The following is a 19,236-nucleotide window of genomic DNA, read 5'->3' as shown; positions in this document are numbered from 1 at the left end:
TTTGTTGTATGAGTCTTTCCAATTTTCTGTTGGTTTGAAAATTTTCAAGGTAAATAATTGTGGGGGAGAGGGGTCAGAAATGATTATAAAACACAGGAAGTTGCGAAGAGCTGAGTCCTGGACTAAGTATTGGCTCTCAATGGGTCCCTCCCTTGCAGAGGGTGTGACAGTGACCAGTGCCACTTACTGGTACAAGAAAACATAAGTCACTGGTGTAGGGTACAAACCCATGTAAAGGTCCCTTCCTGCCACCCAGGATTTGCCCTCCTTAGAAGAATCAGCTTTCTAACCTGGGAATCTGGTAAGTTGGAGGCTATCTTACATGTTTTACAGCTTCTGAATGAGATGTCCTGATTTCGTATTGAAAAGTAAAAGACAAACAGAGGGTATGAGAAATTTATTTTCAGGAAAAAAAACTCCAAATGAGACTGGAGTAATTTGAAAGCTGCCAGTTCCATCTAGGAGGCCTTTCCTGGTGGTTCAGGGATGAAGAAGCCGCTTGCAATGCCAGGAAACATGGGTTCAATCCCTGGGTCGGGAAGGTCCCCTGGAGGAGGGCGAGGCAACCCACTCTACTATTCTTGCTGAATCAGATGCAACTGAAGTGACTGAGCAGCAGCAATTCCATCTAGGTATGTTAGATCTCTCTCTGTGGGTCCTAAACACAGGCCTCTAGGATGGAACTTTTGCTGAAGTATACCAGTGAACAGCAGACTCTCAGGATCCTTCTCTGGCAAAAATTCTATCATAGTGTCCTTGGGTCCCCTGTCAGGTGAATATGTATGAGATTGCTGCTCTGCTTGCAGATGCCCAACCTGGGGTGGGAGAGGGGGGACTTTTTGCTTGAGTACCTTGGTTCCCAGACAGTTGGACACAATGAATATTTCCATGTAATATTCAGTTCAGTTCAGTCGCTCAGTTGTGTCCAGCTCTTTGCGACCCCACGAACTGGAGCACGCCAGGCCTCCCTGTCAATCACCAACTCCCAGAGTTTACCCAAACTCATGTCCATTGAGTCAGTGATGCCCTCCAACCATCTCATCTTCTGTCATCCCCTTCTCCTCCTGCCCTCAATCTTTCCCAGCATCAGGGTCTTTTCAAATAAGTCAGCTCTTCGCATCAACTGGCCAAAGTATTGGAGTTTCAGCTTCATCAGTCCTTCCAGTGAACACCCAGAACTGATCTCCTTTAGGATGGACTGGTTGGATCTCCTTGAAGTCCAAGGGACTCTCAAGAGTCTTCTCTAACACCACAGTTCAAAAGCATCAATTCTTCGGTACTCAGCCTTGCTTATAGTCCAACTCACATGTAATATTAGGTGCTCAATAACGTGTAATTTTGGCATGAAGTATGCATTCAGCCTTGGTTTCTATCACTCTGGGGTATAAATGTAGTGGGCACATTAACGTTTGAGTTCTCTGCTTTAGGCTAAAGAAAAAACGTTTTATAATTTTGATTTGTACAAAAAGATGATAACCAACAGAATGAATATAAAATAAGCTTTATTTTAGGATCTTTATAATCTCCCAACCTCCCAGGAATAGGGACATGTGCTGAAGAGCTGATGAATGGTCTGCAGTGACATTATTCTGACATGTTCTTCATCCAAGTCCTTGCCATTTTCTTCTAGCTGCTGCTGACTCTAGTTATCCACAGGCGGGAGATGGGAGGGAAAAGGGTTAGATTTTTCTCAAGATTATCTGTGAATATAGGCATTGGTGTCCCTTGGGCAGTTATATTGGTAGGCTAAAGGGCTGAGACTTCTGCAAACTGGAGTAAAAATCTAAAGTAATGTGAAATCTTGCTCTTCCTCTCAGATTTGGATTTTGCTTGTTTTGTTGTTTTTTTTCATCAATTGGGGACTATATTCTATTGAAATAAGATAAAAATTTTCACACAGTTCCAGCATTCGTTGTCACCTGAAACAGAAAACAAAACAACAACAACAAAAAAAGTGAGGATTTTCTGTCAGATTCTGCTGATACCTAACTGAGGTCGCAGTGAGAGCTAAGAGAGGAAAGATGCCATGTGCCACCTGAATGTATTACGAGGATAAACTGTGGCAGTCAGTTACAATCTGGAAAGAGAAAGCTGTGCTAGTAGATGAGAGGAAAGTCCTCTGAAATATACCATCTGCCCTGTGGTGTGGAACATAGGACTCTACCACCCCAAAACATTGATGGCCCTGCTCAAAACTGCTGCGTGTGGTTTAGCCAGATCCCTAACACCCCCCACCCCCAACTACCTCCACCTCCCCACTCCCCACCCCCACTCACCCCACTCAGCATCAGTTTACTCTCCATTCTACTCTTGTGGAGAAAAAAGGAAGACCTTTCACACCTCTCAGGAGAGAGGTGCCTAGCTTCAAGCATGCACATTCAGAAACAGTCTGTTCTAGGACTTCCCTGCTGGCGCGATAGATAAGAATCCGCCTGCCAGTGCACAAGACGTGGGTTCCATCCCTGGTCTGGGATCCATATGCCAGGAAGCAACTGCCCCGTGCACCACAGCTACTGAGCCCATGCTCTAGAGCCCTCAAGCTGCAACAACTGAAGCCTGCACACACTAGGGCCTCGAGCCACAACTATTGAGCCACTATGCTGCAACTCCTGGGGCCCATGTGCCCTAGAGTCAGCAAGCCACAGCTACTGAGCCTGGGTGCTGCAGCTGTTGATGCCTGTGCTCTGCAACAAGAGAAGCCACTGCAACGAAACGCCCAGGCACCACAATCAGAGAAAGCCCGCATGTAGCAGCGCAGACACAGCGCAGCCGTAGATAGATAAATAAATAAAGTAGTGTGTACATGTCAAAAAACCAAAAAAGGCAGTCTGTTCTAAGAAAGAAAGGCTGTTTTAAATGGGAATCTGGCTCCTAAATCCATGTCCTATCCCCTTTAAATAGAAAGGTGGTGCTATTGTGAAACCAGGAGGGTCCTCAGACACTATCAGTGCCTTGTGACTTATAATAAGAAATACACACTTGGTCTTCATCCCTGTTTCTGACATAGAACTCTGAAAATCCTTGTAATTTCCTAAGCAATGGAGGGATAAAGGTACTTGTCTTTATATTAACAAAGCAACTTTTGGAAGCAAGTATTGGGGGGGCTTCTGGCCAAGAAGGTCCATCTTGTGATGAGAAGGTTGGAACGGTCCCAGCCCCTGACCTATGGACGGGGAAAGTGGCTGGAGATTGAGTTCAATCACTATGGCCAGTGGTTTCATCAATCAGGCCAGTGTAATGAGTTTCCATAAAGTTCAAAGGTTTTCAGGATTATGAGAGCCTCTGGGTTGGTGACCACACGGAGGTACTAGGAGAGTACTAGGTGCTAGGCTTTCTCTGAGAAGGCATGGAGGCTCCACACTTTCCCCCATGCCCTGCCCTGTGCACCTCTTCCATCTGCTGTTCCTGAGTTATATCCTTTTATAATAAACCGATAGTGTAGTAAGTACAATGTTACTCTGAGTTCTGTAGGAACAACTCTAGGAAATTAATTGAACCTGAGGAGGGGGTGGTGCTATCCTGCTTTCTAGCCAATCAGGCAGGAGTTCAGGTAACAATCTGGGCTTTCAACTGCCCTCAGAAATGGATAGGGTGTGGAGGTGTGGGATAATCTTGTATGACTGAACATTTAACCTTAACCTGTAGAATGGGAAATCTCCCTTACCATGTCAGAACTGGTTCTAGAATCTTAATATATTCAAGGATACTTCCTTTGCCCCTGAGGAAACAGTAGGTCAAGAGGTTAAGTAGCAACTAAACTACATGACCTGTAAGTTGAGAAACCTGAGCCTGGAATTCAGGCTTCAATAATAGGGTGAATTTTGTAACTGAATGGTGGGTTTCCTAGAGCCATTCCTGGAGCCTGGAGTCTGGGGACCTGTAGAGGGAGCATCTTTCCAGATAGAGAAAACTGTGAGAATTATGGATTGTGTAATAGTGTTGTTCTCCACATCTTTTGTTTTGATAGCCAGATGTGGCAAGAGAAGAGAGTGATCTGAGGGTGGTCTTTCCCTGTGGGTTTTGAATGCTTATCTCTGGAATATGACTCAGGTGAGGTGGAAGGCTCTGATTTTCTCCCCTGATATCTGTGTTTTCATTGTACAACTGGGCGGTGGATTCCAAGATCTGCCTATAGAAGTGAGAAGTGCATCCTGTTCCAGGAAATAATTACCACTGAGTCGAGTTACACACATTTGCTTCCAAGGATGCTCTCTGCAGTTCCTTATCCTGTGCTTCCGCCTCAGCCCAGTACAAAACCAGGACTCAAGGGTGGGGCTTCAGTGTGATGGGGCTGAAGCTTAACTTTCACCACCTGATAGTCTGTACTAAGATGGAAACTTATGGGGAGAGAAGCCACCTGAGGGGGGATGGACACTGGTGCTTAAACTCAGGAGCCATGAGTTCATGAGGAACCTGCCTTGTCTCCTGCATTACTGAGGAACCATGATAAGTGGACCCCAAATATGGGCAAGACTGATGATATTCTCGGAAAGCTAGAAAAGCCTAACAGGCACCATTGAGAAACTGTAATTAGCTAGAACATTTCAGGAAAGCTAAGATGCTTCATCTTAAATAATGAAGTTTATTTGTGCTGAAACGTGGCAGAAGAGTTTCTCATGATCCCTTCACTCTCTGCACTCTGGTTTGCCCGGGGTTCCTCAGTTTGCATATGCCAGTGGGGGCCAGAGAAAGGGAGGTGAGGTGTGGACCAGGGAGAATGCAAATGAACAGACACACCAGTGACATAAAACTTGGTCCCAGAACTGAATTCAGCCTAATCACTTCAGAGATGATCTCAATCAGTCTAGACAGAGATGGTGCGCAGGTAGAAGCTACCAGAGCTTCATTATTCAGTCTTCTGGTTGTTGGGGGTTATTCTCTCGGTACTGGGAATACTCACTGGCTCAGTCTACATCAGAGCTGGTCCTGCACATCACACACAGAGGCAATGCTGCTGGGAGGCTGGTGGGAGTCATGGCGGCTGGAATGTGTCAGATACTTTTCATCTAGTGAGTCCTCCAGGACTTCATTCACTTCTTCCTCCTGGAGCCCCATGTTGAGCCTGAGTAAGGGATGGAGAAGGAGGCAGACAAGACAGGAGGTGAAAATAAGGCAACCAGCATCAACCTGGCAGCTGGTGCTCATCTGAAGCTCATGGAAGAGACACCAGAAACCAAAAGGCCTATCCTCTCAGAGAGAAAAAACATTAACAGTCCGCTTCTAACTGGGATTTCAGTGTGCATAGAATAGGGGTAGGAGAGAGAGCAGCATGTGTTCAGTGCACTGAGCTCTAAATGCGGACGAGGAAGGAGACCCAACGACTTCTCTAAAATATACTCTGACACACAGGACACTCCTATAATACAGACATTAAAATGCTATGGACAAATTTTATTCAAGAATATGTGAAGGGGTCCATTGAGTACTAGCTCCTGAGGGAATGTAACTTCCTAGGACTCTTGTAGCTTTTAGATCTCTCTCTCCATATATATACACACATATATATATATGAATGTATATTTATATATATGACATTATTGGCTTTATTTTTCAAGATATTTCTGGCTATGAAACATTGGCCAACATATCTCAGGGCAACTGGGCAGAAACAGGCATTTCACTTCAGTTTTTAATCATACAGGTTTTCAGAAAATAGAGACCAGTTTTCTCTGGCTGGTTTACCTTTAGTTCAGAATGACTCCAGTTAACTAAACTTGAAGAATTACTAAGAAATGGCAACTAACACAAGAACTTCAATGAGAACAGATAACACGGGTTAAAGGACACATCATTGTATGATGAATGAATGAAATAGAAACAATCAGCAGCTTCTGGTTTCTCCTGGATCTGGGACCTTTGGCCTCTGGGTCTCTTGCTTCAGGACTCCTCTCTAGGTTTCACCACTCCATTACCAGCCCTTCCATCACTCAGAGTTACCTGGCTGCCAGTGACTCCTGTCCCTCTTCATCCTTCCTATCATGGTGATTTTCTGTGAACCAAAAATAGAGACAGCTAGTGGGAAATTGAGCAGGTCCCATCTCATGCTTACAAATACAAGGGCCTATCTGACCAGAGATACAATACTCTATATGTTTGTTCAGAATGCTCTGGGAGAATTATTCCAGGAGGGCTAAAGTTGCGTCTTTAGAGGAGCAGCCTGGCAGGCTTTCCTGAGCAACGGTGAACAATATATTGCTGGTTGGCTGAATCGTCACCAGGATGTCTGCTATTGAGTCAAGGCAAAAAGTTCACAATGTCCTGCTCTCCAGTACACAGGATACTTGGCTGGCTGTCTTCTGCATGCCTTCAGCTCCAACCTTCATTTCTCCCACAAACTTGGTTGATGGACCATGGCTGTGAGTCCCAGTACTGCTCTCACACAGATACTCCAGCAACCACAGAGGAGCAAATACAACAGGAGAAAGCCCCTGTTCTATCTAGATGACTGGACGGGGGGACCTCTGCTGATGAGTGTCAAGAGACTCTTCCCCATTTCTCTTTTTTCCTCTCCTGACCCTGCCCACAGACCAGCCCATTTGCGGAACTGTGTTGTTGAGGCAGCTGAGCAGTGATGTTAACCACAAATGAAAACCTACTGCTCTAGTCCAAAAGGGACTAATTGTCTGAAACATGTGAAGAGTGTCCCCTCCTTTTTTTTCTGTCTCAATTTTCTTGCCTCTTTGATCTTAGAGTAGCCCCCTGCAGTTCTGCAGGACAGTGTGACAAGAGAAATGACTGGGAGAACCCAATCTTTCTGAACAGAGGAATGTGGGAGAGGCCCCTTGGGAACTGGAAAGTAGAAAAGAAATGCCAGAGAGGGGAGAGGCTGGGAAACAATCTACGGACTGTCAAAAATATTAGGGTTCATCCCCAAACTCAGCCTGTGTGGAACAGAGACAAGGAATCATGGCAAAGGATTAGAGAACTGAATTATCATATAAACCATCAGCTAGTCCAGACTAAACCTAGTGGCATACTTGCTGAACTGACCCAAACAACACATTAAAGCCCCTGAACACTAAACTGATGTTGGAACTGCTACCCATAAAACATAAGACAGAACTTGCAGTCTAAACCTAGAAGTGGTTGATTGCCTGCTAAGAAATAATCCAGAGGGCTTTAATAGGACCCACTGTCTCACAATATAATATTCAAAATGTCCAGAGCACAACCCCAAAGGATATAACATAAAAAATATGTATATAATCATTTGTTCATATTTTAGATGAACAAAAAGGCATTTGACAAAACAACATCAATTCAAAATAGAATTCTTAGCAAATAAGGAACTTCCTTAAATAAGTTGGGAGTTTTACTTAGCTGGACCACGGCCTGCTCATATTTGTGTTAGGAGACAAAATTTCTTCTCTATTGTCAGCAGTCACCATCATAAAACAATTAAAAAAGGTTTGCTTGTTCATGGAAATATGAATAAATAAAACAAAGACTAGCTCAACCTGATGAAAAACATTATGATCATTAATTAGAACACCCAATATTATTAAAAATGTCAATTCTCCTTAAACTTTTCACAGATTTAATGCAATGCCACTCAAAATCCCAATAGGATTTTTTTCTAGATAATGACAAACTGACTGTAAAATCTATATGGAAAGGCCAAGAACCCTGTTTTAGGCAAAGAGTTCTTAGATAAAACTAGACAATGATGATCCAATAAGTTGGACTTCAACAATATTAAGAAATTCTTCACTCTGAAAGAAAGTTAAGGGAATGAAAAGATAAGCCATAAACTGGGAGAAAATACTAGCAAGTCAAATATCCAATAAAGGACTTGTATCCAGAAATATAAAGAACTCCCAACTCAATAATATGAAAAACTACTTCAAAATGAACAATATAGTTGACACTCACTTTTCCAAAGATATACGGATGATCAGTAGACATATGAAAAGATCTTAAAAATCATTAGTCAATAGGAAAATGCAAATTAAAAATCACAATAATAAGCAACCACACACCTATTAAAAGACAAAAAGCCCAGAAACAACAAGCTGATAATGTCAAGAGCTGGTATTGGGAACAAATGCAATTTAACTCATTGCTCAGGGGAATGTGAAATGGTTTTGTCACACTGGAAAACAGTTTGGTAGTTTCTTATAAGTTAAATGTACAATCTTATAATGTATACTTTAAGGATACGTACACTCTCTTTAAGCTTCCCTTGGGGCTCAGATAGTAAACAATCCACCTGCAATACAGGACATGGGTTCGATCCCTGAGTTGGGAAGATCCCCTGGAGAAGGAAATGGCAACCCACTCCAGTATTCTTGCCTAGAGAATTCTGTTGGGAGCCAGTGTGAGGAACTCCGCCCATGGCAAAGGTCATGAGGAAGGAAGCTTGACATCAGCAAAGGCGTGATCAAGCCTCAGGAAACCCCTGTTCCTGAGCATCTACCCCCAAAACCAGAGTACTTTACAGGGAGCTCTCCCCCATAACCATTTCTCTCAGAGAAGGAGTTAACTTGCAGCTCCAGTTAATAAAAATTCCTGGGCATGACTAGAGTGTTTCAACTTACGAACTCTGAAATTTCTCTGGCCTGCCTGATCAGGCTCGTCCGGCCGCATGTGATTGTTTACAGCCTCCCAACTGTGAGAGGCACGGGATGTTCTAAAACTTTCTAAATACAGACTCTTTTGAGAAGTTAGAAGATCATTAGTATAGTATTAGTAGGTTGATTAGGAATTATATTGGTGAAGGGTTTTTTCACTTGTCCTGCCAATAATTACTGCTAATTCCCTGCCCTGGGTGTGACAAGGATGTCTCAGTTCAAACCCCTCTGCTGACAGACTAGCTTGTATGACAACCTCTCAACCATAAACAGCACAGAGGGTTTGGAGTATTAGCATAGGGCTTTTTTCATTGATAAGTCAATGATTGCCATCAGGCCTCCATATCCTTAGGCACCTGGGAATATATTAATCAGTGTATTTGGAATATAGAAAAGGAAATATAGTAGTTTTTGATGTTAGCAATACTAGACTTTTTGAGTTAATGAATTTTCTCTTTTATTATAGACCACTGTACTTTGTTATAAATCACTGTGTCCTTGCTATGCAAAAATGTAACTTTATCACTATCTTAAGACAAAATAGATCTTAAGAGGAACATTGGTGAAGGGTTTACATTTGTTGAGCCAATATTTGCTGCTAAATCTCCATATTCCTGCCCTTATAATGAATATAACTAGCATATAGGAAAAATAAGTATTAACCTTTCAGATTAATCATGTTAAACCTTAGGTTAAGTAAATTCCTTTCTTGATTGTAACTTACTACACCCTCACCCTATAGGAATGCAACTTTATTTGGAGGGTGGCGCCTGATTTAAGAAAAAATCACCCCTGGAAAAATAAGTTTTCTGGTTAACTGACCGGTATCAGAAAGGGCCATAAAATGTCAGCAGACCTCATGGCCAAAAGATGATGAAACTCATAAGACCTTTGTATAATTTTATATGAAACACCTGATTGTGACAAGGGTGAGGTCTGCTGACCCCCACGTGACTCTGTATTCATCCCTATGTATAACAAAAAGGTATATAAACAAACCTAAAAAATAAAGAAATCGGATCAGTTTCTGGAAAGACTGATTCCCCTGTGTCGTTTCTTTCTCGCTCCCTGTTTTCCTGGCTGAATTCCCATCTGAAATGTGGGTACTCACCAAGCCTGCTAATTCTGCCTGGGCTTCTGAGATCGGACCAGGGAGGCCTCAGTGCCTCCTCTCCTTTGGGAGAATGGAAAGACGCCTGTGGCCTACATAGGTGGTGATTGGTATTCCATGTAAACCAGTTGTTCAGCCTCTTTTCTCCACTAATTCTGCTACACTATCTGTTTCTAATCTCCCTCTATATCTGTAATTAAATAAGTTTTTTCCAGGACGCCGACTCCGTCCCCACCTTCAAATCACCCTGGATCCACCGGGGCTGGACCCCGGCAGAATTCCATGGACAGAGGAACCTGGCAGGCTATACAGTCCATGGACTCACAAAGAGCCAGATATGACTGAGTGACTAACACACACACACACACACAAACGTACACTCACCATATGACTCAGCAATCCTACTCTAAGATATTTATCCAAGCAAAGTGAAGTGAAAATGTATTTTCACACACAAATCTGCATGTGAATCTTAACTATGAATCATAATCACCCCAAACTGAAAACAATCCAAATGTCCTTCAGTGGATGACTGGATAAACAAAAGTGGTACACCTCTATCATGAAATAGCACTCATCAATAAAAAGGAACAAACTACTGATACATTCTGGAGATTAAAAAAGAATCTAAAGGGACACAAAACAGATCCAGCGGTTGCAGGGACTTGATTTGGAGGAAACGGTTGACTACAAAGAGGTACAAGGGAACTTTTACAAGTGATGGGGCGGTTCTGCATCTGGATTGTGGTGGTACTTTTCTGTAACACTGTATACATTTTTCAAAACTCATAGAACTGATTCTACAGTGGGTCAGTTTACTGCATATCAAGTATCTTGAAAACCAAAAATGATTGGATGGTTGCTGCCTCCTGCTCCAAAAGCCTGTGATGATGAAAACAGTTTTAACTTGTCATGGTCCCCAGAATACAGGGTGAGAAGCAGGTATACTGTAAGCACCTGACAGTCCTCTTCTTTTAAAATTGTAACCCAAGTGCTGATATTAGGCTATTGGTTCTGAAAGCATTCACTTCACAGACAGCTATCTCGAAGGAACACATGGGCAGCTACAGGGCCAGATGAAGAGGCAAGGTGCTCCATGTCTGAAGTTTCTCTTGTTTTAGAGATCCTTGGCTGATTTAGATCACTGATTGTTTTTCTTTCCTGCACTTTAATCACCGATAAAAGAGTGAACCTATGAAATCCTAGGCACCCCACCCTCAACCCAAATTAGGCAGAACCACAGTCCTATGCTGTCTCCCTCTTTTTACAGGTAAGCGGACTCTAACCTCACTGGGTAGCCCTGGGTGAGCCGTGTACCCTCCGGGAAATGTGAATAATATACCTCATGTTTAAGTTCCCTGATGGTTGTAGCTGAGGTATATCTTGCAATCATAAGAACCACAAGGGCCAGTCCAGTGACAACACTGGCTCCTTTCTGGAATATGTCTGTGGAGGCTCACCTTGGGCCCAGGGTTGGACTCCCAGGTATTTCTAGCTGATAGCTTCACTCTGGAGTGGGTTGCCACTTCCTTCTCCAGGGATTCCTCCTGACCCAGGGATCGAACCCACGTCTGTATCTCCTGCATTGGCAGGCAGATTCTTTATCAGCTGAGACACCAGGGAAGCTGTCCTGTAGCTGAGAACACCACAGAACCGCAGGACACCTGGCTGCAACGTCACTGTGGGAGTTGTGAAGGTGTGGAGTCTCATGTGAGGCTAGGACCTCTGGAGGAGCTAAGTGTTCTCAGAGCCTATAAGATAACTTACCAGTGGAGAGTTTGCTGGCAAGTCTCTCTGCCAGCTGGCTTCCTTGGGCCAGGAGCTCACAGAATCTCTGTCTCTGGTAGTAGGTCATGTCAGTGCCCTTGAGGAAACTCTCAAAAGTCTTGATTGTGTTCTTTGCATGCTGTGTGAATAGATGACAGACACCTTTCCCTTCCTGTATCTTCTGTCGTAAGCAGGTCAGTTCTCGGGCCTGAGCCTCAATCAGGTAATCATCTCTCCTAAAGTGGCAAAGAAAAGTAAAATGTAAAAGTGAATGTCGTGAATGATAAAGTTATGGAAATTTCAGCAGAGGTGTGTCTTTGATTACTTGTAAGGAATTTCCCAAGTTGAATACTTGCACAGGTTGTGTGACTTGCCTGTAACAGAAAGAATGAGGAAATAGTACTGGATTTGTTTCTTTCTTTTTCATTAACCTCACTTAAAAAAAAAAAGCCCCTTCAGTTCCTCACTTCAGTCCACATCCATTTTAATGTCATATGCATCATCAAGCATTATACAGAAAGTGTAGCCAATTGTGGGTGGGGAAGCCAGGTACAGAAGTGTTGGATAGGTGCATCTGGTATTAACTGAAAGGATGAAAAGAGAAATCAGTGAGAGGGTCAAGATTAAGAGCATTCCTCTGAATGACATGAAGATAAGCTATTATAACAGGTAAGGAGGCACTCAAGAGTAATTAAAATTCTGAGTAACAATTACATGACTCTGTCTGGGATTTCACAGTTTTCTAATTTTGTACAAATATTTTTTATAGATTTCCCAACTAGAATGTGAGCTCTGTGAGGCTAGAGACAGTCCATATGACCCAGCGTACAGTACATAGTGGAGCATACACACCTGAGCAGGCAATCAGTTAATACTTAAAACCACATAATCCTAATGCTAGACTAGATAGTAATAGTCATCTACCCCATCCAATGCTTAAATCTCCTCAATACTAGGTAATCATCCACAGATTGTCTTTTAAAACTCTATTCCTTAGAGTTCCTATAAAGTGTCAGAAGAGTAGAAGGCAGAGATCAGGGAAAAACAAGGTCTCCAGACCTAGGCCTCCTCAGTCAAGCATCTCTCCTTTAGTGGCTCTTACACATCTGAGCTTCTCAGATTTCATTAACCAAGGTTGAGAAGATGTCTTCAATGCCATAATCTACCCTATCTATGAAAGTCTCTAACGACAAGCAATACTGGGCCTTGCAAATTAATAATTCATTTTCCAGTATACTATCATGTAAGAATTGAATCGCCAGTCTATGTCTGATGCAGGATACAGCATGCTTGGAGCTGGTGCATGGGGATGACCCAGAGAGATGTTATGGGGAGGGAGGTGGGAGGGGGGTTCATGTTTGGGAACGCATGTAAGAATTAAAGATTTTAAAATTAAAAAATTAAAAAAAAAAAATTCATTTTCCAGGCAACGACTGCTCAATTACCTGTCTACCCAGTGGCCCTACCAGCTAACACTCCACATAGTCTGATACTTTTACTTATTTATTTGTTTATTTTTGATACTTTTAGAAATAAATCAATCAATCAAAGGTGGGGAAGAGAAACATTATTATCATGAAAGGCACTGGGGGACATTAGAAATTAGGAGTGTCCCTTCCCAGCCATGGCTAAGCCCCAGGCTTAAGGGCAGAAGTCATCCTGGTCCCCAGGCTGTCACCTGCCAGGGACCTAGTCTTACAGAGGCCCAGGCCTGAGGCAGCATAACCTGGGGCAGCCGTCATCAAGAAACCCCTCTCAAGAGCCAGGGCTCTTTTGCCACCACGGATTCCTCCAGTCAGGACTGTATAACTAAAACAGTTACAGGTTATTTTTAGCTCACTTCCCAAATGTGACTTGCAGTTTTGTGTCAGCACTTTGTTTTCATGTAGGCTCTATAATAAAAACCAAATCTAATATTTTTTAAAAGATGATAAGTACTAGGCCTATAAAAAGCAAGAACAGGTATAATAATTACAGCTAATATTGTTGAAAACTCCACATGTGCGTGAGACGGTTCTAACCGCTGGTCATTATGCATTTAATCTCCATAACCCTCTGAGGCAGACACTGTCAGTATTTTTATTTCACAGATGAGGTTGCTGAGACATACGGAAAGTTGAGTTCATTTGCCCATTGCTAATTCACAAGCCACATTGCCAGAATTCCAATATGAGCATGAGAGCTCATTTTATTCATATATTACTTCAGGGAGAATCCAGAGACTTAACTAGTCATCCATTTGTTCCCACAGTCCCACAGGCTGTCTTTGTCTAGCTCTGTGCCTGCGTGTACATTTCTGCCCTTCTGTTTTCTCTTTATTCTACCACCTGGGGCTTCCCCACTTGACACACTTCCCACACAGCTTCCTCCTCACCCAAGCCGTGTAGCCAGTCTTCTCTTCTCTGCCAGCTCCCCTTCCTCAAAGGGCACTTTCTCCTCCAGCACAGATTCAATGAGGTCCTTGTACTCTTCACACTCTGGGGAAACAGAGACACTGTGTCAGGGGAAGCTGGCCCTGCTGCTGTGGTCCAGCCTTCAAGGGATGAGGAGGGGCCACCCCAGGACACATATCACCTGGGTACCAGGCTCCATGAAGGGAATCCCACATCTGATTCCTCAGCCTCCCAGCTACTAGCATTTGATTCCCCCCAAATTAGAGCTGGGGAGAGAGAACCTCATAGAGGGTAAAATAACTTGATGATTCAACCAGAACGAAGCAAAGTCAGAATTCACATACTCTGAGTTGTGACTCCAAATCTTGGGCCACTTTACCAAGCCTTGCAGCCTCTCAAGGAAAATACGAACCTGGGCACACAGTAGCAATTCCTTGTAGGGCTGACAGTCCTCCCATGTTGAACGTTTCGATAATCCCTCAATATTTCCAAGATTTTAAAGTTTATCTAGATACAACTATGTAAAAATGCACACGAAGGGGAAAAACCCTGAAAGACATGCTCAATGCTAACAGGTGCTGTGTTAGGTTGGCGGGAGAACTAACACACAGTGTTTGCCAGGGAAATGGCAACCCACTCCAGTGTTCTTGTCTGGAGAATCCAAGGGACAGAGGAGCCTGGTGGACTGCCGTCTATGGGGTCACACAGAGTCGGACATGACTGAAGTGACTTAGCAGCAGCAGCCAAGGTCTTGTTCTAATAGATTTTCAAGAATTATCAACTTGAAATCATCACCTCTCTCCAAGGAGGTAGAGACTATTCCTGTTACCATTACAGATGAGGAACCTGAGGCATGGAGAAGATGAACAACTTGGGTTTGAACCCAGCAAGTCTGGCCCCAGGGCACACACTCTTAATTACTACACTGTGTTACCTATACACGAAGATGTTGGGTGACATCTTTCTTCTTCTCCAGTTTTAAAAAAAGCTGTATTATGATCATAATAAAACATGTAAACAAACAAACCCTTACATTCCAATACCTGAAAGCTCTTTTCACTTCTTTGATAACTAGGCTTTAATTTTTACTTTTTGATCCATGTCAATTGCCCGGAGCCAGCGTGAGGAACTCTGCCCTTGGCAAAGGTCATGAGGAAGGAGGCTTGGCATACGCAAAGGCAGGATCAAGCCTCAGGAAACCCCCTGTTCCCGAGCATCTACCCCCAAAACCAGAGTTTGTTTTATGCTCTCACCTATACCTCTGACTTTACGGGGGGCTCTCCCCCATCACCATTTCTCTCGGAGAAGGAGTTAACTTGCAGCTCCAGTTAATAAAAATTCCTGGGCATGACAAGAGTGTTTCAACCTACAAACTCCTTTGAAGGTTCTCTAGCCTGCCTGAGCGGGTTCGTCTGGCCACATGTGATTGTTTACAGCCTCCCAAACGTGAGAGGCATGAGATGCTTTAAACTTTCTATACAGACTCTTTTGAAAGTTATAAAATTATTAGTATAGTATAGTGGGTTGATTAGGAATTATATTGGTGAAGGGTTTTTCATTTATTGTGCCAGTAATTACTGCTAATTCCCTGCCCTGGGTGTGACAAGGGTGTCTCAGGTCAAACCTCTCTGCTGACAGACTAGCTTGTGTGACAACCTCTCAACCATAAACAGCACAGAGAGTTTGGAGTATTTTGAAAGTCTTAATTAGCATAGGGCTTTTCTCATTGTTGAGTCAATGATTGCCACCAGGCTTCCATATCCTTAGGCACCTGGGAATATATTAATCAATGTATTTGGAATATAGAAAAGGAAATATAGTAGTTTTTGATGTTAGCAATACTAGACTTTTTGAGTTAATGAATTTTCTTTTTTGTTATAGATCACTGTACTTTGTTATAAATCACTGTGTCCTTGCTATGTAAAAATGTAACTTTATCACCATCTTAAGACTAAATGAATCTTAAGCGGAATACTGGTGAAGGGTTTTCATTTGTTGGGCTGATGTTTGCTGCTAAATCTCCATATTCCCTGTCCTTATAATGAATATAACTAGCATATAGGAGAAATAAGTATTAACCTTTAAGCATATAGAAGAAATAAGTATTACCCTTTAAGATTAATCATGTTAACCTTAGGTTGAATAAATTCCTTTCTTAGTTGTAACCCACTACACTCTCACCCTAGAGGAAAGCAACTTTATCTGGTACCTTCAGAGGGTGGCGCCTGGTTTAAGAAAAAACACCCTTGGAAAAAATAAGTATTTTGGTTATCAGAAAGAAAGGATCATAAAATGTCAGCAGGTCTCATGGCCAGAAGATGATGTAAAACCCCTAAGACCCTTTTTTATACATTTATGTGAAGCACCTGATTTTGATAAAGGTCAGGACTGCTGACCCCCGCCTGACTCTGTATTCATCCCTATGTATAACAAAAGGTATATAAGCAAACCTAAAAAAAAAAGAAATCGGATCAGTTTCTGGAAAGACTGATTCCCCCGTGTCATTCTTTCTTTCCCCTTCTGGCTGAATTCCCATCTGGAATGTGGGTACTCACCAAGCCTGCTAATTTTGCCTGGGCTTCTAAGATCAGACGGGGGAGGCCTCAGTGTCTCCTCTCCTTCGGGAGAATGGAAAGATGCCTGTGGCCTACGTAGGTGGTGATTGGTATTCCACGTAAACCAAGTTATTCAGCCTCTTTTCTCCACTAATTTTCCTACTACACTATCAGTTTCTAATCTCTATATATATCTGTAATTAAATAAGTTTTTTCTTAGGACGCCTACTCTGTCTCCCCTTCGAATTATTCTGGATCCACCGGGGCTGGACCTTGGCAGTCAATAAGTTGGATAGCAAATTTTATCTCCCATTGGTTTATTGAAAACTAATGGTAGAAATTTGAAAGCGAACTCAACTTCTGCATCCATAAGCATTCTCCCCTTTTATTCCTGTCCCCCTCAGTCCTCATTCCCATGTTCCTCAGTCACTACAGCTCCACCTCTCCTCTTGCTGTGTGCTATTGATGTTCTCATTTCCAGATCTCTGTGGTTCAGTTGGGAATAGACAGCTTTAAGGACCTTTAAGGTAGGTAGGGTATCCTGTCACTTCTTTCTTCCCTAGTGCAGCTAGCACACTGCTTTGCAAATGGGTGCTCACAAAAAGTTTGAATTAAATCCTGAGATGTTTAAGCCAACAAGGATATTATATGTTTATAGAATCTAATATATATTCCTGAGACAGAAAAAAAGTCTAGTGCCTGAATGAGATCTTAGCCTCTATTTCTCCCTATACTGTCACTGCAAACTTAACCCCTTTGTTCTTCAGTGTCTCCATCCTCTGAGAAGTGAGAGTTAACTACCTGCTTCCATCTTTCTAGGAGTGTAGTAAGGATGCAATTTACTTTGATGAAGGAGGGAAAAGAATACAGTTTGAGGTTGTTTTGTTTCTTAGAGGGAAGACAATCAGTTATCACTATGGTGACTGTGACCCCAAGGACTTACTGTATTTCTGCAGCTGGTTGGCCAGGGAGTAAACAGTAGCTTGGGACGTGAGCAGTTTCTCTGTGAGGTCTCGAAATTCCTGTTTGCTTTTTTCCAGCTGGGAGTGCAAGTACTGGTTGGTTTCCAAAATGCCCATTTCTGTCCTCAAACCAGAGAAAATGGTGTGAGATACTGCCATGCTGAAGCTTAGGGTGGAAGAAACAGAGCCAGAACCTGGGGAAAAGAAACCCAAAGAAACAAGAAATTAGAGACAAGTGAATGGATTGTGGTGATGAATGTACAGCCTGGTAAATTACTAAAATCATTAAAGTATACAATTATAATGAGTGGATGACTATTACATTAAGTCACTTTTGCTTTAATAAGATTTCACTCAGTGGAAAAAAATGTATTAGACATGTTTTTAAAATGAAGATGCAATTTATTACTTACTTTGGGGCCTACTTTGCCAGCATACCTCAACTCTAAGAATCCTTAACTGTAAAAATGAGGCACAAGAAGCCAAAGCTCAGAGGTCAGGCTCTGACAAGAGTGCCAGAGAGAGGACCCAGCATGCCAGGTAACCATGTAGAGTTGCAATAACAGAACTGGAAGGTGGGGGGTGTCATGGAATCTTGGGAGCTCCTGTATTCTAGTTGACTAGGCCAAACGGATACTCAAGGCCACCTGGTCTATTCTGAAGGTCGCCACTGATGGGGACATTCCCTCAATGGCCAGTATTTGTGTACCCTTCACTTTCACTTTTCACTTTCACGCATTGGAGAAGGAACTGGCAACCCACTCCAGTGTTCTTGCCTGGAGAATCCCAGGGTCGGGGGAGCCTGGTGGGCTGCCGTCTATGAGGTCACACAGAGTCAGACATGACTGAAGCGACTTAGCAGCAGCTGCAGCAATACTGATATTACAGACCTAGCTCTTTGTAAACTTTAAAGCTATTTTGTACTTCTATTTTTGCAAGCATAGAAAACATCAAGGAATCAATATTTTCCCAAATTCTTCCATTGTCTTAAGGACTGTCATGAAGTCACTTTTCCATCAGAAAAATTTAAAACTTTTAGATAGTCTTGGTGTTCTTTGTTTCTCTCATTTCTTCCACATATTTTAATATTGTGGGGAAAAAGTCCTGAATTTAATACTGTATTTGGTATGTGAATAACTAACTTATAAGGATTACTGACTAGATTATGTCTTAATTACCTTCTTGGTGGAGACCAATATTATGGTAGCTTCTTTTCCCTCAGTGGGGAAGCACATGGGCTTCTCATTAAACTTGAAATTAGGTTTGATCTCCCTGCCTCCAGCCCCATCTTCCTCTTCTCCTGTGGGTTGCTTTGTGTTTTAATCTGCATATAAGATTTTGTGCTTGTCACTTGTGAATATCATCCTAACACCACAAGGTTTTTTTCCAACTTGTCAAAGTCACTGAAATAGGTTTTGTTTCTTTTTAAAAAAAAATATTTATTTTGAATTTTTTAATTTATTTTAAATGAAACAAAGATGAATATTTTTAATGATAAAAGGTACACACTTCACAAAGAAGACAGACATCATAAACCATCAGACATCTTAACAACAAAGAAACAAAGATACATAAAGCAAAAATCAGAAGAAACATAAGAGAAAAGAAAAAATATATAATCATAGTGAAACATCAACATTTCTCTGAGAATATTTTATCAAGTGCAGAAAAAATAAGAATAGAAGCATCTTGAGTGGTGTCAATAATTTAAATATAATAGATTTATATTTAATTTATATTAATCATATCCTACACAAATATATTTAAAATTTTGTGTGTCATATGCTGTTATTAGATGTCCATAGGACATTTAGAAAAACCAGCAAAAAGATAAACATTATTAAATTTTCAAAAAGTAGAATTCTTTTTTTTGTGTGT

The 19,236-nt window shown here is 42.1% G+C and overlaps 1 protein-coding gene across 1 annotated transcript; it reads right to left on the bottom strand.

Moving 5' to 3' along the window:
- Positions 1,527–17,546, bottom strand: LOC102174525 (neuroblastoma breakpoint family member 6-like protein). The gene is made up of 6 exons (XM_018046578.1): positions 17,340–17,546; positions 13,823–13,925; positions 11,449–11,684; positions 5,938–5,989; positions 4,901–5,062; positions 1,527–1,919 (listed from the first exon to the last, which is right to left on the bottom strand). The coding sequence occupies exons 1-5, from the start codon at positions 17,515–17,517 to the stop codon at positions 4,915–4,917; spliced, it is 717 nt and encodes a 238-aa protein (XP_017902067.1). The 5' UTR covers positions 17,518–17,546; the 3' UTR covers positions 1,527–1,919; positions 4,901–4,914.

Source organism: Capra hircus, chromosome 3 (assembly GCF_001704415.2).
Source record: "Capra hircus breed San Clemente chromosome 3, ASM170441v1, whole genome shotgun sequence".
NCBI classification, from domain to species: domain Eukaryota; kingdom Metazoa; phylum Chordata; class Mammalia; order Artiodactyla; family Bovidae; genus Capra; species Capra hircus.
The sequence above is the reverse complement of the archived record's forward strand: the minus strand, read 5'-3'. Positions and strand labels throughout refer to the sequence as shown.

Excerpts from the sequence above, each read along its gene's own strand:
- LOC102174525 (XM_018046578.1), bottom strand. The coding sequence starts at position 17,517 with ATGGCAGTATCTCACACCATTTTCTCTGGTTTGAGGACAGAAATGGGC. Across the intron at positions 13,926-17,339 it reads CAACCAGCTGCAGAAATACA|AGTGTGAAGAGTACAAGGAC; the intron begins GTAAGTCCTTGG and ends CTGTTTCCCCAG. Across the intron at positions 5,063-5,937 it reads CAGGAGTCACTGGCAGCCAG|GCTCAACATGGGGCTCCAGG; the intron begins GTAACTCTGAGT and ends TCCCTTACTCAG.